The sequence below is a fragment of the Aythya marila genome (assembly GCF_965140915.1).
Source record: "Aythya marila genome assembly, chromosome: 1".
NCBI classification, from domain to species: Eukaryota; Metazoa; Chordata; class Aves; order Anseriformes; family Anatidae; genus Aythya; species Aythya marila.
The window spans coordinates 205,572,175-205,594,192 of NC_139042.1; the positions used below are offsets into that span (position 1 = coordinate 205,572,175).

Here is a 22,018-nt window from a genome sequence, read left to right on the forward strand (position 1 = left end):
CAGAGGTAGAGCACGTTTCTGTTGAAAAAAAAAGAGAAATTACCAACTTATGTGAGCTCTAGGAAGGAGTTTCTCCACTAACACACAAAAAAATGGGTAAAATAGGCTGGTTCTGACTGCTAAAACATCACAAAAGGATTTGTATCATTTGCTAAATTTCCTGCAAATATGAATAGGTTTTACCCTTATATGTGTGTTCAGTATCTAGGCCAGCAGAAATGCAGGCGATGATTAGGGCATCTGCTATTGTATTAAAGAAAAAGCAGTATTTTCTTCCTGTAATGGTACCCAGTCACACACTGCCAAGTCTGCAATTGAGCCTGGATTCCAGATACCTCCACATTTTGGGAGTTTCAGACCCAGAATTATATTGATGCCACTACAGGGATAAAAAAAAAATCATCTTAAAATACGGATTCCAGTTCAGGTCTTTTCCTTTCTGCTTTCCTTCACATCCCCTTTATCCCCTCTAAAATACAACTATGTGTTTATGCAGAGATTTCATCGGAGGTATTCAGAAAAGACTTGGTTTTGGCTTCAGCCTTATCCTTGAATACAACATCAGTCAGCTTTTAGATGTTCATTTTCCATAGGAAAAAAAAAAAAAAAAAAAAAAAAACCTTTTCCAACACACAGCAGTGATAAAATTGCCCTTTTCTTGAAAGTTAATTGAGTTGGTTGTGAGGGGAAGAGGGGAAGGGAGGGACCACTGATGAAATGTGGCCATTTCGTACGAGGCAATGTAATTTCGACCTCAGAGATAAAGGGGTTTGAGTGGTGCTCCTCTTCGTTATGGGCTTTGAAAATGTCCTTCATTCCTTAAATAGTTTGCAGCACGGAGATCCAGAAGTGGCTGTGAGCCTACGAGTTAGATCAGAGGTTTTCCCTGCTGCAGCTGCCATTCAAGTTAGCAGCTGCTTTGGCCATCCACCCTGCAGGGACCAGAAATCTCTTTTCCTGTGGCTGAAGACCTTTATTTACCAGGGCCCTTGGCTTTGACCACGTCCTTCTAACAGATGTGGCACCCACGTTGGCACTGCTGGAGGATCCCGGCCGCTTGGAGAGGTCCCCAGTGGCCAGGCATGGGGAGAAGGCATCAGCATGCTGGGCAGTCGTCCTCAGATCAGACACAAATCAGCCCTAGCAGTGTAGTGCAGATGCCTGGGATCAAATGTGTCTGTCTGTATACAAATTCTGCTCAAATTGTCATTGTTCACAAAAGAAAATTGACCTTTGCTTCATTTCCCTGGCCAAATACAGCTGCAGCTGCTGCTCTGACCCTGTTCCTTCGTGTCCCTGCTCTCCCAGCGATACCCGTGATGCTGCGATGTCCGTGCTTGTCTCCTTACATCCTCGGGACAAGCACCCTGCACCCCTACAGCCAGCAGGAGAATTGGGAGGATTGCACCAGCTCTTGTGCTGGTTGCAAAGTGGGCGAGCACCGCCAAGGCGTTTGGAGGAAGCTGTGGGTAAAATTAACACCACTTAACCTCCATCAGGTCCTGGAAGCAGGCCTTGCCCCAGAACCTGTCATTATTTAGGTGGCAGGGCGGTCCCATCCCACTGATTCTTGCACTGGGAGAGCTGGAAAACGCCCGCTAATCCCAGCAGGAACAGCCTCGAACCACAGCAGTGGGATTTCGAAGGGGGCTTTATTTCAGAGCACGGCTCTGCCTTGGATGCTCAGCACGCAGGGCTCCTTCCCTGCTACAGCCAGCAGGCAGGGAATGTTTTTGTGGGATTGTGCAGGGGCAGGAGAGGTTTGTGCCTCTCTCCTGATGCACAAAGCTGTCCCAGGCAGGGCGAATAAGCAATAACATGCTGCCATCTACTGGGTGCTGCAGAGGGAAGGGGAAGCCGGTGTGCCTGAGAGATCCCTCAGCCATCCCAGTGCTCTGAAAGAAGTCCTTTCCGTTGCCAAATATTATTTCTCTTTCCAATTTTCTTCTCGATAGATAAACAGCAGGCTGTGCTTCCTGCCTGAGGGTGCAGCTGGCCGAAGGAGGCCTCCTTCAGGAGGTTTTTTGATGCTGGTTTTGTGCGTGTTGGACCCCACTTTCAGGTGCTGGAAGGATGCTGCAGGTAGAGCTGGGCATAAATGGGGGGCAGACTGCTACACGGAAAGGCCATGGCTCATTTCCCATGAAATATTAATCACTGAGGAAGGGACAATACATGGAACCAGACATTGGGGCACGAGAGAAACAACTGAGGTCTGGCTGTGGTGAAGGAGCAGCTGCTGCCTGAAGTCCTGGATCCAGTTGAGATACGTCCTCACCCCTTCTGCAGGTCAGGTGTGAGGAATTTGGGGTCCCAGGTACAGCGGAGCCACTTCCATCATTAAAGAGCCCTGACAGTCTCCCAGATGTTCTTTTGCTATTGAGGAATTTAAGGATTGGGGTGGGATTTCACCTCATGAAATCAGAGAATCGGAGAAAAAGTCACCACCCCTTCCCAGGACGGATCGTAGGCAGACCCTTCCCTGCAGAGGAGCCAGGAGCAGAAGGAAAGCTGGAAGAAAATCTCTCCTTTGCTGACAGCGTGGGAATGATGTCTTATCTCCATCTCCACGCTGGACTCATGTTGTGTATCTGTGGAGCACGGCCTCATTTTGTTTTTGCTGTTTTTAATTAACAAAGCTGCTTTAGTTTTCAATTAAGGACTTTTGGTTACAACAAAATCCCTATTTTCTTCTCCTTTCTTTTCTCTCTCGTTTTCTCCCCCCCGTAGTTTCCACTGAGCTTTGATCTCAGTGCAGGTTTAATTAGCTGTAATTAGTGGTTTCACTGCATTAACCAAAAATCCCAACTACAGAGGATTAAAAAACGCCCCTCAGCTTGACGGCTCCCTCCCCCTTCCCTCCCTTGGCTTCCCCTATGTGCTCTGGGGGATCAGAGACTGCCTGCCCATGGGGTCCTTCACCAGGTGGGTGCTGCTGAGCGATGCCCCGTGCCCACTAAAACTCCGCTGGAAGAACCCACCCATCTGTGTGGTTTCATTTCCAGTTCAATCTGCAGCTGCTGGGGGTTTTAGGAGGGCGTCAATTTATGCCTTCACGTTTTATAGAGGTGCTTTTTGGGGTTTCTGACTGCTCTCTGCAGTACAGGACGGTTACGGTAAGGTGCCTGCTCAAAAATTCACGGGATTTTGGTTTCTTCGGCCCTACACAGCCTCTGGAAGCTATGATAAGGCCACGTCCTTTAGGATGTTGGACTCGATCCTTATGGGTCCCTTCCGACTCAGGAGATTCTGTGGTTCAGTGATCCTCTGCTGGAGCTGCCCAGCTCCTCACCACAGAAACACGAAGGGGTTTTGGAAGGGGTGACAGTGATCTGGGGAACCCCAAGTCACTGCTCTGCTCCCCTCCAGGGAAATACCTGAGAAAATGTCGGGTAGGGGGCTGTGTGGTCCAGCTGGTCAGTCATAGCAGAGCATCCCCAGACACTTGTGTGTGGGAAAAGGCCTCAAACTGGAACTGGACAAGTTCCCCTGACCAGCTCAGAAGCTTTATGGACATTTATGGAGACGGCACTGGCTGAAAAATGCAGCGCTCCCAGCAGCTCACCCCAGTGCCCATGAGTGGAAATCACAGGTGGGTCCCTGTCCACTGCGGATCAAGCATTTCTCCTTACCATATTGATGTGAAAATCACCTCTTTTCAGTCACGTACCCCATCTCCTGGCAGTGCCAGGACCCAAAAGCCTCCTTGTGCCTTCCTGATTTCCCCAGGGTCAGAGGTTGGTGTAGCTGAGATCTGAGCTTTGCATCCATCGGGGTTTTACACTGATGGGCCTTGTGGGTCCCTTCCAGCTCGGAATATTGTATGATTCTGTGATTCTCTGCCCCCAAAACAGACTTCTTTGTTAAACCTGACATGTTTTGATGCATTTGGAGATGAGGTCTTTGTGCTCTCTCTGGTTGAAGTCTCTCTTCTGAAGTCTGAGGGCTCAAAATTCCTTCCAATTCCTCATTAGTGACTGCAGATTTTGCATTTATTCCTAGGATAACCTGGATGAGGGCTGTGCTCTGGCCTCTCTTCTGTCGCATGGGTCCTTTCAGCCCTTTTCCTTTCTGCAGGGTCAATAAGCCCAAAGTGGGTGAGAGCTGCTGGAAGGGCTTTATTTATCCCCTCTGGGACATCCTGACAGACATCGGATGTGAACAGACCCAAACACCCCTCGTGCCAGCCTGAAATTCTCCTCCCAGCACAGCCCTTGGGGCTTTTTCTGCCTCACCTGGAAAACTCCCTCCAAAACACATTGTATTTTGTTAACCAGGTGAAATGCAGAGCCTGTACCAATAAAGGATCAGCAGCTCTTGACATCACTTTCAGGAAAGCATCAGCCAGCCCCAAAGGCTCGGTGCAAATCCGTGACAGCGTGCACATGGACCCCACGATGCCGACACCTCGCCACATGCCACCTTCTTCTTCTTCTCCTCCTTTTGGTCGTGTCAGCACAGCGGGCACTGATGCAACGCGTTAAATTAGAGCAGGGAAATGGTTCAGCCCGGGGAGAAGGGCTATCGTTTGCTTTTTGCATCTTTTTTTTTTCCGCTTTTTTTGGCAGGATCAGCTCCCCGGTCTGGTTCACAGCGGGCCTCGCAAACAGCTGTGCTGGCACAAGTGAAGGAGAGGGAACAAAGAAGGAAATGAGCTGTAATGCTCTGAAACGATAATGTTCCTGAAAATGGAACTGCACCTTACATTAGGGTAAGACATCGGGGCGAGTAAGGGAATCGCTCGAGATGGCAGCAGAGATGAGGCAGGAGCAGCAAAGGCGTCTTCGCGCAGCAGGCATCGCTCTTCTCTTGCCATCTTTGGGCCATTTGGCCTCTCTCCAGCCTGAGGACGGACAACTTTTGTTCTTGAGTTTGCTCAGCAGCACATTTCTTATTCACTCGGCGTGCCTGGGAGATGCCTTGCCTGCTGCTGCTTCTCCACGTTAGAAAAAAAAAAAAAAAAAACCCTCCAAGACGGTGATTTGCCAGCTGTTGGGAAGCGAAGGGCCCGGCTCTTGGGGGATGACATTTCTCCCGTTTGTCCTGAAGTAATTTTTGAGAGCACTTGAGCCCGTGAAGATGGGAAGAAAGTGGCTGACCCACCGGGTAGTGACAGCACGTCCCTCCCCTTCCTTTGGTGGCCACGTGGATCATAAATTCCTCGAGGAAGGGATAGGGCTGGCTTTGCAATTAAAACACACACCAAGCATTTCGCAGAAAGAGAGGCCGTGGCAGCCCAAAGGACACAAATTCAAGTCCAAAAAAGTGTTCAAGCCCCAGTGTAACTTTCAGATCCGTGCCTTGACCCATTGTAAGTAGAGGCCCACCACAGTCACATCGTCATTAAAAGACAATTTCATGGTTGCCCTCGGTTCTTCACAGCAAGTAGCGAGACGTAGGTACCTTCAGAGTGTGATTTTTTTTTGGTTGGTTCATGTATTTTCTTTGAAACGAGATGCAGGACCTCCTCAGAGGCCGTCTAGGGTCAGGAGGTGACTTTGTAGATGGGCAGATCCATCCGTAAGCACCCTTGGTAGTATTTTACACCAGGTAGCAGCCCCCTACTAGGGGTTAGAGGGTTGAATTTGGCAGTTCCTCCATCCTTAATGTCCCAACAAGCCGTGTTGTGTGAAACCACCTAATATCCACTTGTCACTGCTGTCATTGCATAGAGCAAAGGAAACGTCCTAAAATACCAGTAGGGTGCTGGAAGGCTCTGGCCCTGCCCAGGCTTTCTGCTCTCATCTCAAGGCTTTCATTTTGCTCAGCCATTTCGCTTTTTCCCGGAGGCGCTTTTAATCTTCACACTGTAACCTTTAAAGATACAGGTTTTAGTGGCCTCTGTAATGATTTCCATTGCCTGAGCGTGGACGTCTGAGTTGCTCCGAGTAAAGAGATTAATTCAATTTTCCTAAACTGGAAATGGACTGAAAAACAGAGAGGCTTCATTGACTTTTCTTCGCTTGGCTCTCGGTGTGTTAGGGAAACAATCAATGGAGGTGAACTTCTCAGCCAGCCAAAGCCTGCGTTCACATTTCCAGGGACGCAAGCTGAGGAAGATGCAAATAAACATTTTTAAGACGTGGTTTTGGCTCCTAGACTTGGCCACAGCGCGTTCCCGCTCTGCATTAGCAGCAGCAGGATATATTCCCCTGGAAATGAATTACAAACAAATTCCTCATTTATCCCCGAGGTGACAGTCTTTTGCTGATATGTGCTTTCTTGAGACTAATAAGTTTTGAATGTCGTTGGGAGGGAAAAAAAAAAAAAAAATCAAAGTAATTACTTCGTGTTCCCAAGCTTCTTATTTGTGTAGGTGCATGTGTGTTTATCTCTTTCTGTCATGCTGCATTGCTAATGGTAATTAAAGGGAAAGGATTTTTCTGTTTCGAAGTTTTGCTTCTTACTTTTTACCTTTGGTGACTTTGGTCTCCGTGACAATAGTCACTGACCAGCTGCTTGCAGAACTGCAGTTGCTTTAAGTTCAGGAAATTCGGGCTGCCCAGCTGGAGCTGAATAGTTTTGTTTAGCTGGGCATGGAGCACGTGGGGTAGGTGTTGATTTTCTTTGCAGACCGGGTTTTGAAAGCACTTCTTGTAGGTGCGGGTCTTGGTCCCCACCCGCATCTTGGGGGTGGTTCTTGCAAATTGTGGAGTACACATCAGCATTGGTTTTGTTTTGTTTTGTTTTGTTTTGTCTTGTTTTGTTTTGTTTTGTTTTGTTTTGTTTTGCTTTGCTTTGTTTTGTTTCGACTGTGCAGGATTTGGTAGTGTGGGTGTCAGCAGCAGAAATTCGGAGCAAAACCAAGTTGTACGGGGTCAGCAGTGGTGCTGTGCACGCTCACCGCCTGCTTGTGGCTCCCTGGTAAGCGTGAAATTCATGGGCTGGACCAAAACCTCAGCCCCATCACCACATCCAGCAACTGCCGAGGTTAATAGGGCCTTTCTTGTCCCCTAGAAATACAAAGCTGATTGTGAAAGCTCACTTCGAGGTCCACATAAAGGACATAACACATGTGATACACCGCTGGCTTTAGCCATAAAGGGGCTAAGGAGGTTTTGTGTGCACAGATAGCAACTTTATTCACTTGCTTTAAATCTGCCTTAGGAACATCTTAGCAATCCTCTTCTTCTGCTGGAGGCCAAGGATCTTCTCCTCCTTCCTTCACTCGATCCCCTGCACATCTCCCGGCTCTCCTAAGGGACGCAGGAGAGACCCGGGAAAGGGAAAACCGCTCCTCATTTTCAGATCTCAAGGGACAAAAGTCAATTTTGCACGGGCGGAGTGGTGCCAAAAGGGAAAGTAGCGTCCTCATCCCCCCCCCTTCCTACGGCCCACAGCATTTCTCAGTTTCTGCTGGCGATGTCCCCTGTCCTGCCTCGCACGTTGTTGGCGGGTGGCTGTCATTCAGCGGCGCGTGGCTGTCACCTCCGTGGAGCAGCTCGGCTCTCCTGCAGAGCTACCACATGCTGGTTTGTAATTCAAAACGCAAGCAGAAGGGATAAAAAGAAGGGGCGGGCATGGAAAACCGCCTGCAGCTTTCCTTCGGGGATCTGGGGGGGGCAGCAGAGGTCAGGAGAGATGGGAGCAGAGGTTTGAGCCCAGAGGTGGGATGGAGAGGGACCTCAGGGGTTGTGTGAGGTGCAGAGCTCAAGAAGAGGAGGTCCCAGGCTCTTTTTGCTCTCATGGTGTCCGTGAGCATATATTTGCACCCATGGGTGTGCAAATGACTCTACCTGGAATTATTCCAGAGGTTATTTTGACTGCAATTCAGTCTAATTATTTTTTATGATCATTACTGTGTTGTAAGTGATCACTGCCCGGGGATAAGCGAGGAAGGGAAGAGGGAACTCAGCGGGTTTCACTCTTGATTCTGAGTTTTCTTTTCCTTTATGGCAGCGAAGAGTCGTGCCCACCAACACTAGCGATGGGCTCGGTGGATCTTCTGCTCTCGTTGGAGCAACGTGCTCTGTGCTCACCTGTGAGATGCAGGAGCTGCTGAAGCTTCCCTAAGGGGAGCTGGAAGGGGTGGCAGGAGGAAAGATATTTCAGTTCATTTTAATTTGTTAACCAGATGGGGATTAACAAACAAATCTTCAGTTGTCTTACATTTCCTAAAGGCTCAGGTAACATGGAGGTAGTTCGGGTTTGAGGTGTCTCTTGGACTGTCATGATTGATACCATTCAGCTGAGGTCAAAACTTGGCCTCAGACTCCAGACTGAGCCTAAAGAAATGTTCAGAGTCACCCTGCAGGACCAGATACCACCATGAGCTTACACGAACTCCATATCTGAGCTCTTATATCCTGCTTGGAGCTCCTATTTACTCCAGAAGCAGCTTTTAGAAATTCCTTTCTGCTACCCTGCTCTGCCTGTGCACCGACTTTGCATGTTGAAGGTTTGCTTGCTTTTTAGGAGCTCCCACTTAAACGCACAGCAACCAGCTGTTAAAGGACAGATATTTTAAGAAGGGAGGTTGGTGTGAGACATTTAAAAAAAAAAAAAAGGCAAGGGAAGGAGGAACCATCAGTGTGTGAAGAACAACCTTCCCAGGCATTTGTCTGCAGCTGAAATAAAGGTAAATATTGGATTGTCAGCTTGAAATGCATCTCTATTGCCTAGCTCCAGCCTGCAAATGGAAGCAATTAGAAAAATGTCCTGCCTTTTTCACAGTAGGCTGCTTCTTTCTAGCACAAGCCCCACAGATAGAAAGACACACGCAAGTCCTTAAGTAGCAGATTGGTTTACCCTGTCAGTCAGCTCTCATTAGACACTGCAGTGTTTCATACCCAGTAATCTGCTCAGAAGCAACAGATATTGGCGCCGGGCGACAGGTTTTTAAGAGTTACCACTCATCCTTTTTCCATGCATTGAAGCCGTGTCCTTTTTTTCGAGGCCCTTCTCTTAATTAGGTTTAGCTGGGCAGTGGAGCAAAGCAACCCGCTGGTCCGCTGGTGCAGGGGCACCCAGGAATCAGAAATATTTAACTCAAAATGTGGACGAGCTGGCTGATAGAGGACGGGCTGGGATGTGGCCAGTTGTGGAAAGGGTGGAGGTCAAGGTCACAGCTGAGGACAGGAGTGAGGACAGAGGGTCAGAGAATAGCAATGACACGGGGCCAGTTCCTGCTAAAATGTAGGGAGGAAGAGGGAAAAGGAGCAAAGGACAAAAAGAGCACATCTGAGGGGTGTGACAGGGTCAAGCCATGGCATGGTAATAGGGTTAGGGCAGAGCAAGACATCTGGGCAGTGGTGTGTAGTGTAGAACCCATATAGCAAAGCTTAGGTTATGGATGGAAAGCTCTCCATGACCAGGAGCCCCAGGACATGTGGCACATACCCATGGAGGTCAGAGCACTTCTCAGGGTGTCCTGGAGGCATCTTTTTGGCTCAGCAAGTCCCCACTGACTGGGAGGAAGGTCTAGAGGAATTTCATTGACCTGCTCCTCACTGGTGGCCATAGCTAGAGGTGGGACACCAGGACATGGACTTGTGGTGGACCACGATGTGGCCTGCAGGAACCGACCCTGCACTTGTCTAACGGAGGCACCTGGGAGCCTTCCTCACTCAATGGTGCTGAAGCACTGATGATGAGCGTGGAATTTGTCCTCCTGCTAGAGAATGTGCTCACCTCCAGCTGATTTCCTACTGTACTGCCTTCCTCTAGAGCAAGGGACCACTGATGAGTAGGCAAAGAAGCCCCAACCTCGCCGAGAGGAGACCAGTGGCAAGCCCAGCTCCTGGTCCCTTTACCCATCTTCTTACAGGCTGCATGGAGCACGTTGCCTGATGTGGAAACAAGGTTTTTACTATGGAGAAGCAGCTCCATGATGTCCTTTTGCCCCGTTCTTCCGTCTTCAAGCACATGCAGAAGCATCCTACCTATGGTATTCAGCCACCCCGGTGCCTTTCACCATGAGCTTTCCTGGAACTGGTGTGGTCCCTCTGAGTTGGATTTTGGATATGAAGGTGTGATTGCCATAAATACCCTCTGGCTTCCATCCTATGAGACAAAAATGCTGCCCTCAAATGCAAGCTGTGACTTTTGCAGCTAGATCAGGAAAGTATGGAGCAAACCAAGGTGATTCTTCAGCTGCAGAAGGGGATGGGCTGCAGGGCACGAAACTCAGTCCGAGCGGGGAACTCAGGTCAGGCAGACCCTGTCTATATGAGGTAGTCCCTCTGGTGAGGCTGACATTAAAAATTGTGACTCAAATGCAGGAAACATGGAGTTAAGGAGGTGAATTATTGATTGAGCGCAACTATTACCATATCTGACAGATGGAGACTGTCTGAGAACATTTTGCAGAGTGGCATCTGCACTGCGCCTGATTGGCGTCCCTGAACTTTCACACATCAGATGCAGAATATCAACACACAAACTCTGATGTAGCAATTAAATCTGTCCTGTAATGAACCTGGGCTTGGTAGCCAAGAGAAATCTATACGCTCGGTTACAGACTGAAAGCCTCAGTTCTCGTATTTTGAGAAGGTATTAAAATAATTACATCCAGACCGCTGGGTTTGAACCTACACTTCTGATGTCAGCACACACGGCCATGCATCACTTTCAGGAAATGATCTGCAGTGTGTAATCCCTTGCTCAGATTTTATTGAAGGCTGTAAAGCTTGCTTTGCGTTTTACAATTTGTATTCCAGATTTGAGATAAAATAATATGGCCAGGATGTAAAAATACAGATGACGTCTCACGTCGCATGAGTGCATTAACATCCAGAGCTGGAGTCAGTCCCTCGAGAGCATGCAGAAGAGATCCATCAGATCCGTACTCCACATTGTCATGTGTGCAAAAACAAGGAGAAGAAGAAGAGAGGTGCAAATAATAGCAAGCTTTCCTGAAGAACAGCTTGTATTATGAAAAAGCAATATGTAAAATACGTCTTTTTTAATAAGATTCAGTGCCTTCGTCTTCCAGGTTGTTTTCTTAAGCCCAACGCAACTTGGTAAATGATTGCAATTTTTTTGCAATCTGTTGACTGGTTGGCACACTGGGTGAATTTGTTCTCCCTTCACTGGTAGCATGCAAATGTTCTGAGCATTGTCAGGAAAATGCATTTTTTGTTGGGTTCAGAGGTCAGGACCCATTGGGAAGCTGGTCCTGGGAGGTTACAGCATGGGGATGGCCTTTCCTGGGCAGTACCCAGCCTTCAAAGCCTACAAAGACTTCAACCTAGCCCTTAATCTCAACAAACCTTCATTTTTTTTTAACCATAAAGCAGCCTTTTGAGAAAACAGAGAAGCTCTGTACGTGGTGTTTCTAAAGAGCTTTGAGATGTTCAAATGGGAATTGAAAGAGAAGGTTAATGAGTTAGTATAGAAAAAACAGAGGTTCGGTCCTCACAGCAGAATTATTTTGATAACAGGGAGGTTTTGTACAGTGAGAAGCATTTTGTAAATGAGATAAAATTAATGCTTCAGAGTGACTTCCTTGGTTTTGTGGGGCTGGGACCACTCCATCCGTTTAGAAGCAGTGCTGGGGTTCTCTCCTCACTTTTCAGGGACCAATTTTGTTTCCCTGGAGCCACGGTCACATTGCCATGGAGTCTTGGGTTTGCAGCCAAGTTTGTGTTGGCTCAAAAAGTTGAGATCATTGAAGGTGAACTTACATGAAGAATGGACAGAAGAGGCCACAGTTGTACTGCACACAGCAGCATCGATGCTGACTTAGGCTAAAGTTCCTGAGTTCTTGCCTTCAGGAGCAGGAGAGTTCAAAAGGAGCAATTCAAAGTGGCCTTCTTGCTTTGCCTACTGCAGCAATACCTTGGAGAGACTATGGCTTCCCTCCCTAAGTGTGTCTTTTGCCCTAGATATATTAGAGAGGGAGAAGCAATTTAAACCAAAAGTTTTGTGGCAAGAGCAAATGAGTAGCAGTAGATGTAATTACATCTAGCCAGCAAAGCTGAAGGTTTCCAAGCATCATAATTATGGAGGCCTGGCCTCCATAATTATTTATGGAGGTGTGTGTTAGGTGTGACAAAAGTTTTACGTAGCCAGTGGCCAACAGAGAAGTCCTGGAGAAGAACGTTGAAGGTCTTAAGTGTTAATTCCTTCATCCAGGAGCCACACAGGTCTCTGTTGAAGTCCCCAGCTTCTGGCCCTCTAAAAAGTTGGCACCAAACCCATGCTGGCTGCCTGGTTTCTCTCTAATAACCGACCTCCATAGGGCACTTAACCCAATATAACTACATATTTTACTGTAGAATGAATTGGCTTCCCTCCGTTCCTTGCCCATTCATAGGTGGGAAATCATTGCTGTCGATCCCCTTGAGTGGTGGTGGTGGTGGTAATCCCTCACTGATCAGCCAGCGGGTAGGGTTTGAGGCTGCTGCACCGTTTTGTTTTCTTCCTGCTTCGGGTAGATCTGCATCCAGCGTTGAGCAAGTGGAAAGCCGTAGGATACATCCCCAGCCTCAGAAGTTTTTAGGATGGTGCAAGGTGAAGGAGAAGAAGAAGAAGCAATAGTGCCATGAGGCAAGGGCTCTTCCATGAGAACCAGCAGCACGGTCAACACAGTCAACAAATGGTGACGTACTTATTGATGTCAGCTTGGCCACAAAAGCTGGCTTCCCTAATTATTGACGCCACTGCAGCATTCAAACCAAATGAATTAAGGCAGTCAGTAAAAAAATATAATCATAAATCAGAGTTTTTTAGAGTTAATTGGCAATTTGCCTGACCTCAGTGAGCCGTTCAAACCTCCTCCAAGTACCAAGGGTCAACCCCAGCCTACTACAGGTGGACTCCAGCGTGATGGACCTCGGACTTTCCTATCACAATTCACGTGTTGCATCCTGTTCTCTGTCAGCAAGCAGATCCCGTCGGATGTGTCCTTCACCCATCGTGAACATTCCCGTTTTTATTCAAAATCAGCAAACACGCACCACTAAACACCTCCTCGATTACAGCACCGGGCTTTTTTTATCTAGTTCCAAGCCACTTGATCCTAAATAAGGCTGTTGGGTGTTTTTTTTTTTTTTTGCCACAGTAAATGTTGTTCCCAAAGGATAGCTAAAATTGTATTATTTTTTGCTGACTGGAGCAATCTTTGCAGTACTTTCCATCGAACTGCTGACTCTCTCTTCTTTAGGGCTACATTCATTTCCACATCTCCTCTCATTTATGCATGAGGCAAGGGGAAAAATTGCTTAATATTCTTTATAAACTGGCATATGGTATAGATAATTTTTTTTCTCTTTACTACGTGCAGTAAAAATGCAAATGCGTGTGGCTTATTTGCAAATGCTGGCATTAATAACTGATATTTAAACAGAATGGATTAGCATTTTTACTGATATATTAAAAAGATTTTTTCCAATCATTTGCACACTCAAAATCAATTTTAATACAACATGCAAATTGAATTTAATTTTTTTTATTTAAAATTGCATTTATCTGCTTGAACCATTAAATTTACTATTTAATATGTACTTTCCAGCTCACTTGGTTAGAATTTCATTGCTCTTTATCTGTATAAATTTAATTAGCCTTGATATCATCAGTATATTATAGAACTAATTAAAGATTTAGATAAGTGCTGAGGGTGCTTGTTTAATACCCTATAAAGTCCCATTTGGAGAGGGAGAAATTCCGTCCTTCGGAGCATCAGCCAGCATGGAGCTACGAGGAGTGGCTCAGACGTCGTTCCTGAAAAAAAAAAATTACTTAATGGGCTTTAATGGATTTATCCTTCCTTTGAAAAGCCGTGTAATTACCGCGTGTCGCCGTGCAGGGCAGGGGTGGTTGCTGCCTTGCAGGGGATGGTTTGTGAAATATCCGGGCACGTGTTCCCCTCGTGGTGACGCCGTCTGCTGCGTGGAGATCCCCAGCAGGGCACGCTGGTCCCAGGCACGAGTGATCAACTGGGGGAAGAAGGGAAAAGAAAAATGAGGAAATGCCAAGAACAAAGCTGTCAGATAAGGCAGAGCCAGGCAGGAGATAGGGGGAAAAAGGAGGAGAGGGTAAAGGGGAGATCTTTTGGAAGAGCAGTTATGTTCTGTGCGCATCTTACCTGTTCCTTTCCTGATCATCTCAAGGCTTGCAGGTGTTTTTTCATCTGTATTTTACATAAGGGCATGGAGCAGGGAGAAAACCAAGTGCTTCAGTGACACAGAGCTGCAGAGAGCACCCAGAGGGGGGTGATTTTGAAAAACAGATGTTAAAACAAAGCTGCTTAGCCCGTATAAAGGCCAACACTTAGGTGAGAGGATTTGGTTTTGGTGCTTTGTACACTGTCTGGGTAGTTTTATTTTTAAAAAGGAAAGTAATTGGTGTGTGTAATTTGGTTGTCTTCAATTAAGACTCCACTTTTTTACCCTCCTTAATAAATAAAGCGCCTTTTGATGCCTGGCTCTGTACCCTGTTCAGGTTTTTATGCCCTGAAATCCCAAGGAGGGCACAGGACTGCTCAAGGTGCGAGGGCTTACCACCTCTGCCACTGCTTTCTGCTTTGGACAAATTATTTCATTTTTATCTTGGATTTTCTGGCTGTAGACAACAACAAAAAAAAGCTGCAACGATCCTTACCTCACAGCCTTGATTTGTGGGTTTATTAAGGGCTGCAATTTGCAGAAGCGTGGAGCACCATTAAGGTATAAATTCACTTTTATTTCTTCGTCTCGTGTTTTCTTTTCTTTTGCAAACCATTTCACGTCTTGCATATTTTAGCTTTTTAAGTGCTTTTAATGTTCTTGAGGCTCTCGTGCTGCAGGAACACAGCTCACGGCTGCCTACTCCTGCCCCAAATTGTGCCGTGTGGTCAGAGGGCATCTGCTGGTGGCCTTCTGAGAGGCTGTGAACGAGGTTGTCCCCAGGCCACCTGGAGAAGGTGTAGATCATAGCTGCACGCAGACATTTTGGGCTGGTCTAGCCTCATTTTAGGCTTTCTCTCCAGTCCATGGAGACCAATAGGTGTTTCTTGGCCATAACTCATCCCACCCGAAGCTGAGAGGAGAGGTCCCCGTTTCTTGATATCTAAACCGTGTGAAGTCCCCCTTAGTGCTTTGGGTTCTTCAGCAGGCAGAAAATGGACCTTACGACTGTTGTCCTGAGAACTGGTCCAGGTTAATTAAAAATCACAAAAGAAATCTTAAAAAATGATGATCAGGGTATATATTCCCTGGTGGAATAGTGTCCTGAGGGTAATGATATTCCATCGTATGTTTTAGGGCTGTGACTGCGTACAGGACTCGAAGGACATGGTTTAAGGCAGGCAGTGGTTAGAGAGTGGCTGTATGATATAGCAGGTATTTCCATCAGCAGTTTCTGTTTTGGTATCTTAAGCTCCTGAGATGGAAAAAGAGCCAGCAGCCATACTTGGAGACTCCTGCTTTAAAATGCTGATCACTGATGCGTGTGTGCAAACATCACTGCAGTCTTCACGAGGTGTAGGAATTACAGTAATTGCTGGGTTAGGGGGATTTCCCTTGGCTTGGAATTTCAAGTTTGGGGAATTTGCTTTGCAAAATCCCGCATGCTACTGGTTCTCACTCCCATCCCATCTCCAGGAACAAGTACCCCTCAGCTCCATCCTCAGCTCTTTCCCGTTCCCACCTTGACGTCTCGTGCTCCACAGACAGAAGAGCCCCGTGGGCATCTCTTCTCATTCAATAAGTGCTGGAAATCGATTTCTTCTCTATTACACAAACCAAAAGTACCTCATTTCTTGCTGCAGCATCCTTTTCTGCACTCACTCACCTCCTCCGTGTATTCAAATGGGGTGGTTCCACCAAGCTCTGCCTGTACCAAAATTCAGTGACTTTAAACTGCAGCTTTGGTCTTTTTTCCTCTTCAGGTGCACGTTCATTGTTCTCTCTTGCATTTTTTTGCCTAGATTTAGTCTGTAAGTGCTTCATACTTAACCTTTTTTACTTTCTTATTGAAGTTCTTATTAGAACATGGTAGAAGTGACTCCCTAATCTCCCAAAAGTGTGGGAGGTAAAGAAAGTAAGAATACTTTTTTTTTTTATTCTTTTTGGGTAAATCGGCACCCAGATCTAAGTTCTCACCTCGTGAATCTCTTTTCTGTCTGCATCATTACGGAATGGGCACCCAGCTATATAATGAATGAATAATTAAAGTCAGACTCTTTATTCTGAAACATCACACTGTTCATCTGAAGGTCCCTCTCTTAAGACGAGATCAAGTCATTCGCAGGGAAATCAGAATTTAATTTTGAATTCACCTGGACATCTTTTGAAAACTTTTCTGTGTGCAGGCCTTGGGTTATAGGTTAACATTAGCATTTAAATGGAGAATGGTATTAATAGCCCTCAGAGGAGCTGGTCTCGTCCTGATTGCCTTTTCAGAGATTTTTTTTCTAAATGAGAGAGCTTCTTTATTTTTCTTCTCTTTCTCCAACAATAGCGCTCAAGAAACCATCTTTTTTGATACCTACATACTAAAAACGCATCCTTGCAAAATGGATTCGTTTTTGGCAACGACGTTTTGTTTTATAACTGGTGTAAAAAATTAAAAAAGGTGGTGTTAATTGGCTTCAACACTTTTGATATGCCCATGGGTGGTTTTTTCCTTGGCCTGGGAACCATTTCCACCTGTGATGTTTGGCCTCGTTTATTTGCCTCATTTATTTGCTGTTAGTAGGATGATGTTGTTCGCGTGGTGGTAGATCTTCTGAGCCTGCTGTAGTCAGCAGAAAGAGGACAGTTGTATTTGGGCTTGTGATTAGGCATCATTTGCTCTTAGGTGAGTGTTTCAAAAAAGCACCAAGAGAATTCAAAGGGTGGTTCAGAAACTTTGGACCCGATCTCGTTGCTGTCAGACAGATGAACAGGTTGGTGGCTAGGCTGGTGGGCTGCTGGGACATGAGATAGGGACAGGGAGGAGCATTGAAAGGATGGATTTAAAAAAATAAACTAATTAATTAAAATAAATCTCTGTCATGCAGGCAGTCAAAACTGGTTGATCATCCTGTATGAGCAGGCTAGTGGGTATTTTCCTGGTGGAGGCATCATTTCCTCTTCATTTTTGGACACCGTAGACTGTCCTTTACTCTTCACCTGCTCAAAACACGGCCATCAACCCCAAGGGTGGTTATAGGGAGGGTTTGGCCAGGTATTTACCCACCTAAAGAACCAAAACCTGTGTTGAGGCTGAGTGGATCTCACTGCCCAGGTGATCTGGTTAGGATAAATCACCTTACGTGTGCTGAGCTGTGCTCACATGGAAGCCAACCGAAGGCTTGGAAAGCTAATATTTTTTTTAGATTAGCTCTGCTAATCTGCTATTATTATTTATTAAGCCATTTGTCAGATGGTAAAATCAACTTTTGATAAATATTAATTCTTCTCCCTGGTTTTAAATCTCAACTTTAGAATCCAAAGCAATCTGCCAGCATTGCAGTGCACAGACATCTCCCTCACCTGTCCATTTATTTCCCCCGTCCCTTACTAACTTGCTTTTCACAACCTCTTCTCGATAATCAAAAGAGCATTTATAATGCCAGGGACAAATACACTTCTGAAAGCAAAATGAAGAGCCTAAATAAAAAATCACAGAACAAGAGGCTCATCCCACTCACTCTTTCATATTTCATTATTTGATAACATCAGAAGATGAGTCCATCAGAGCTGCTTGGGCAAAGGCAAACAGGAGTGTGTCTGATCAATATTTATTAATACTTTCAAAGACAAGGGAGGCAAAGTTGAGCAGACTTCGTAATGGAGTGAATAATTACTCATGCAAATAGGGTTTGGCCGAAGGCGATGCCATGCCAAAGCAGCAGGTTTTTAATTGCACCCAATTAAAAATGCATACCTTTTGCTCGCTCGTCCCGTCTCGCTCGCTCGTCTTCTTTTTTTTTTTTTTTCTGTATTATTTTGCAGGAAATTTTTAATTAAAAAATAATCTGATCCTGAACCGAGTGACAGATGAATCCTGCATTTATGAGGTGCAGGATGATGCAGTGAGCCAGGATTTGGGACAGGCTAGCGGAAAGGCAGCCGTAAGGACGGTGGGGGGATGACAGACCTGCACTGCTTGAGCTTGGCTGATGTTTGGCTTTAACACCCCAGGAGAGGGATGTGAAGTGGTGTTGGGCACCCAAATGCCCACTGATGTCTTGACCAGTCCTACACTTGGCCATCCCACAGCCTGAAGAATCAGGGCCATGGTGTTACTTAGCAGTAGAGACACAGGGTCAGATGGAGAGATGACCAGAGGGGCTGTGGGCAGGTCGTTTCTTCTCTGTTTTGGTTCCCCACTCAAGGGAAAACCAAAATACTGAGTCCACGCAGGGGTGGACATGTTCTGGGAGGCTTTCTGAAGGACGCTTCCCTTGTAGGAACTGGAAACTTCAGCACATCAGAGGCAAAACTGGTAGCACAGCCCCCACCTCAGATTTCCTCCCTGTGTAGTTGTGGTGTTGTTTGACATCTTCTGAGGTTAATATTTGCCTCGTGGGGAAATAATTAGGAATATTTCAGGTAGAGCAGCTCATGCACCTCTGAGAATATGCTTGGGGTTAGGTGGTAGCAGGAGGGATGTGTTCTTGCTCCTTCTTTTGAGGTAGTTTCTCACCTCGGAAGGCCGAGTCCTGGCCTTCGAGCAGAGCCTTGCCACCTCTCAGAGGGAGATAAGCCCCGGCCAAGATACACCCTGTCATTTTTTGAAAATCCAGCCAGAGCTGGTAACAGTAAAACCTCTTTTCACATCTGCTCAGTATCAGTTCTCTCAAGGTGATCGATGTTCCCTAAGTCGCGGTGTTTACTCTGGCAGCTGGTTTTTCTCTATGCTGTGTATAACCGTGCTTGAGATATTGCCAATAGCCTCCAAGATAACCTTATATTCGATTCCTGCCTGTGCATTGAAGCAGCTTTATAAATACCTTGATCTTTTTAGCCCGTTGAGGCTAACGGCGGCTCCTGGGCATGCATCGGGGTGCCAGGATGCTGCAGGGCCCAGTGGTAGGCAAATTTGGGCTCTTAGTTCCATCAGCATCCCAAATACAACTTGTTTACTGTGCTGAATTCAAGCGTAAAGGTTATGGGACTATGACCCAAGGGAGGAACTGAAGTGAAAATGCAGTAGACCCGTCCTTAGACCACTGACCCACGGGGTTTTGCCTGTCCCTGCCTGTAACAGGAGCTGTTTTAGTTGAGGAATGAGCTGTGTTTTCTGGCTGGGAAGGAAGTTATTGCAGTGCCAGGGTTAGCCAGACTGGTGCCCCTGTCACCCACCACCCCACTGGTGCTTGGAGCTGCCGGGTTTTGGGATCCGAAAGCAGTAGCTGAAGCAGTGTGACTTGGTGTGACCCAAACCTGATGAGGTTGTGGTTGTCGGGATTACCCAAATGCCTTCTGCAAAAATGCCTTCTGATGACCTGGCCCTCCTTCAGCACCAGGAGTTTCACAGCCTGCATCTCAGCTGCACTGAGCTAACAGCCTGATTGATTTTTCTGTTTCTTATTCATCCCCAAAAGCTAGTTTTTATTTGCTTCTTATCCTTTTTATTTTAATGCAGGCAAAGAGCAGAGAAAGGGAAGGAGGTGATCACTTCTCCTGGAGCCCCTACTCTTGGGTTTTAAATAATTTATTCCACCCAGATCTAAGGATTAGCCTGCAGCCTGGCCCTGTCCTCCTACAGAAGCAGGGGGCAGTCGTGGAGGTGCTGGAAGTGACAGGATTTGGTTGAAACAGTCCTTGCTGCCATGTGGTGCAAGAAAGGAATCTTTTCAGTTCTTCCTTGAGCTTTTCAGACCCTTGTTTCTTTACAGGAGTCTGTAACACCAGTATTAAGGTATGCAGTTAGCCAGCTCCTCTAGAAACAGGGGTACTTGCCATCCATACACCACTTTTTTTTTGGATTTGAAACCCCAAATAGACCTAAACTTCAGCCAAGCATCACCACTTGCTGGAGCTTAGTGCATTGGAGCTGTAGGGGAGAAGCTTCCCCTGATCCCTGACCTTATCCTAGGCTCTGCCGTGCACTTGCCATACTTTGTGCTTTAGATGGAAGGATGTGGGAAGCAGGGAGAGTGGGAGATGGGCTCCCCCGTGCATGTACCTGCACGCTTGGCCTCTCCTGGTGTTCAACAGCATCATCTTTGGGCTTCCTTTGTACACCTGGCGATGCCTTCTCTGCTCATGGCACCACCGAATAAAAAGTAAGAGCTGATGGTGTGCCACAGAAATACCCTACAGGATTCTGCCATCCTACAGATGGTTTTCATGAACATCGAGCCTCAGTACTCACCGGGGTGTTTTTTTTTTTTGTTTGCTTGCTTTCCAGGCAGTATTACGAGATGCTCTACAACACAGCAGACGAGCTCTTGAACCTGGTGGTGGATCAAGGCGTGAAGTACACAGAGCTGGAGTACATCTACGCCCTGAACTTACTGCACCGGAGCCAGACGGGTGTGGGAGACCAAACCACGCAGAATATGAGGCTGCAGAGGCTGAAGGAGATCATCTGTGAGCAAGCTGCTATCAAACAGGCCACCAAGGACAAGAAAATCACCACTGTTTAACCTGCTCGGTCACTCGCCTTTTGTGAGCAGCAGGGGCTGTCAGGTTGCAGGGCCAAATTTCTGCGTTTCTGTTAAAATCGGTGGCAAAAGCGTGAATCTTCTGGGTGGCGGCCTGCTAGCGAGAAGGGAAATGCCGTTTGAAATTTGGTTTTGGGGTTCTTCGGGGGGTTTCGATGTGTAATCACGTAGTGCTTCCTTAACGCCTTCTCCCAGGAGTGATGGCACTGCAGGAGGAAGAGGCTTTTTGGCGGAGATGTGGGTGGGATGTTGGGCTTTGCTCTGTCGCTGCTGCTTTGCCTTGGGACGCAAGGCAAGCTGCTCTCTCCGGGGGAATGGGGAAAGAGATTTCACTGGGTTAGGCCAGAATCTTTGGTGTAAGTTCAGACCACACTAAATAAACAGCACTGTGAGAATCAGGAGCAGACCTGTTGATAACGTGGGATCTTGGTGACTTTGAAGCTGTTCAACCACTGTCGCCACACGGGAAGCCTATTTCAGCTCTGCCAGTACTAAGTGACAGTCGTAGATGCGTTTAGTTTTCTGCTCTTCCCACTGCAAAGAGATCTAGTTGCTTATTCCTCCGGGTAGTAATAAGCCAGTTCTTGCAGTGGGAGGTGATGTGGGACCATTTGTTTCCACTTCTCCTTTTTCATTATCACGGAGCCAGATGGCATCAGTTCCTGCAGCTCAAACTGCACTGGATGGTGGTGGATGTGGGAGAAAATTGCCAATAGAAGGCAACAGCAGAACTTAATTCTCTTTTTTTCTGAATGTATCTTTTGAGCGTGCTTAGCTCAGAAGATACTTTGTAGTCGCCATTTGATGCACTGGAAGGGCATTAGCCCAGTGCTAATGGTCAGCAGGGGCAGGAGGAGGGTAGATCCGCACTTGTATTTGGCAGGTAAATAGTCAGCCCAGCTGGGTTTCGTGTCCTGAAATAGGTTCCCTCTCAGCTGTTTAACTGCTTCTGCATCAGTCTTGAAACTTCTGAAATAAAGGATATTTAAAGACTCCTCAAAGGCTCTGGTGCTTTATTCCTTTAAGATATTACTTTTGTGATATTTGAAAGACTCTTTTCTGGGTCCAAAGTCATATGGTGTCCTTTGAGGTTGCAGCATTGTTGAACTGGTCTTCTGAATCACTCAGCCTAATCCCCAGCTACCACGAGCCAACTGGACAAGAAGCTTCTCAACCTCCACGTTAAAAGCAGAACATAACAGTTCTAGTTGTTAATATTTTTTTTTCTGACTTCTGGTCTCGTTTTATTCATGAACCTGTTTTTTCTATGCCAGTATCAACCATTAACTCCAAGAGTTCCTTCCTTTCCTTGAGGAATTTGCACGAGTGACAGTGGAGAGCACCATCATGGCCAGGTGTGATGATGTGGGGATTCCCTGGGGTAACACATGAGGAATGTATTCCCTGGCCTTGGCATCAAAGAAGGCGGCCTGTTCTGCACCCAGACATGGGAGGATGGAAAAGAGGCTGGTTGGTACTTAGAAAACAGATTTCAGACCC

General features: G+C 46.7%; 1 protein-coding gene across 2 annotated transcripts in view; it reads left to right on the top strand.

The window, feature by feature from the left end:
* EXOC4 (exocyst complex component 4) overlaps window positions 1-21,522 on the top strand; it is a gene marked incomplete at its 5' end in the record, with an annotated part of 369,114 nt that extends 347,592 nt beyond the window's left edge. For both annotated transcript variants that reach the window (XM_082751522.1, XM_082751523.1), the window contains one exon: window positions 20,263-21,522. In XM_082751522.1, the coding sequence (XP_082607648.1) occupies window positions 20,263-20,500 (238 nt within the window). In that variant the 3' untranslated portion in view covers window positions 20,501-21,522. The remainder of the gene's footprint in view (window positions 1-20,262) is intronic.
* Between the last annotated feature and the right edge of the window lie 496 nt (window positions 21,523-22,018).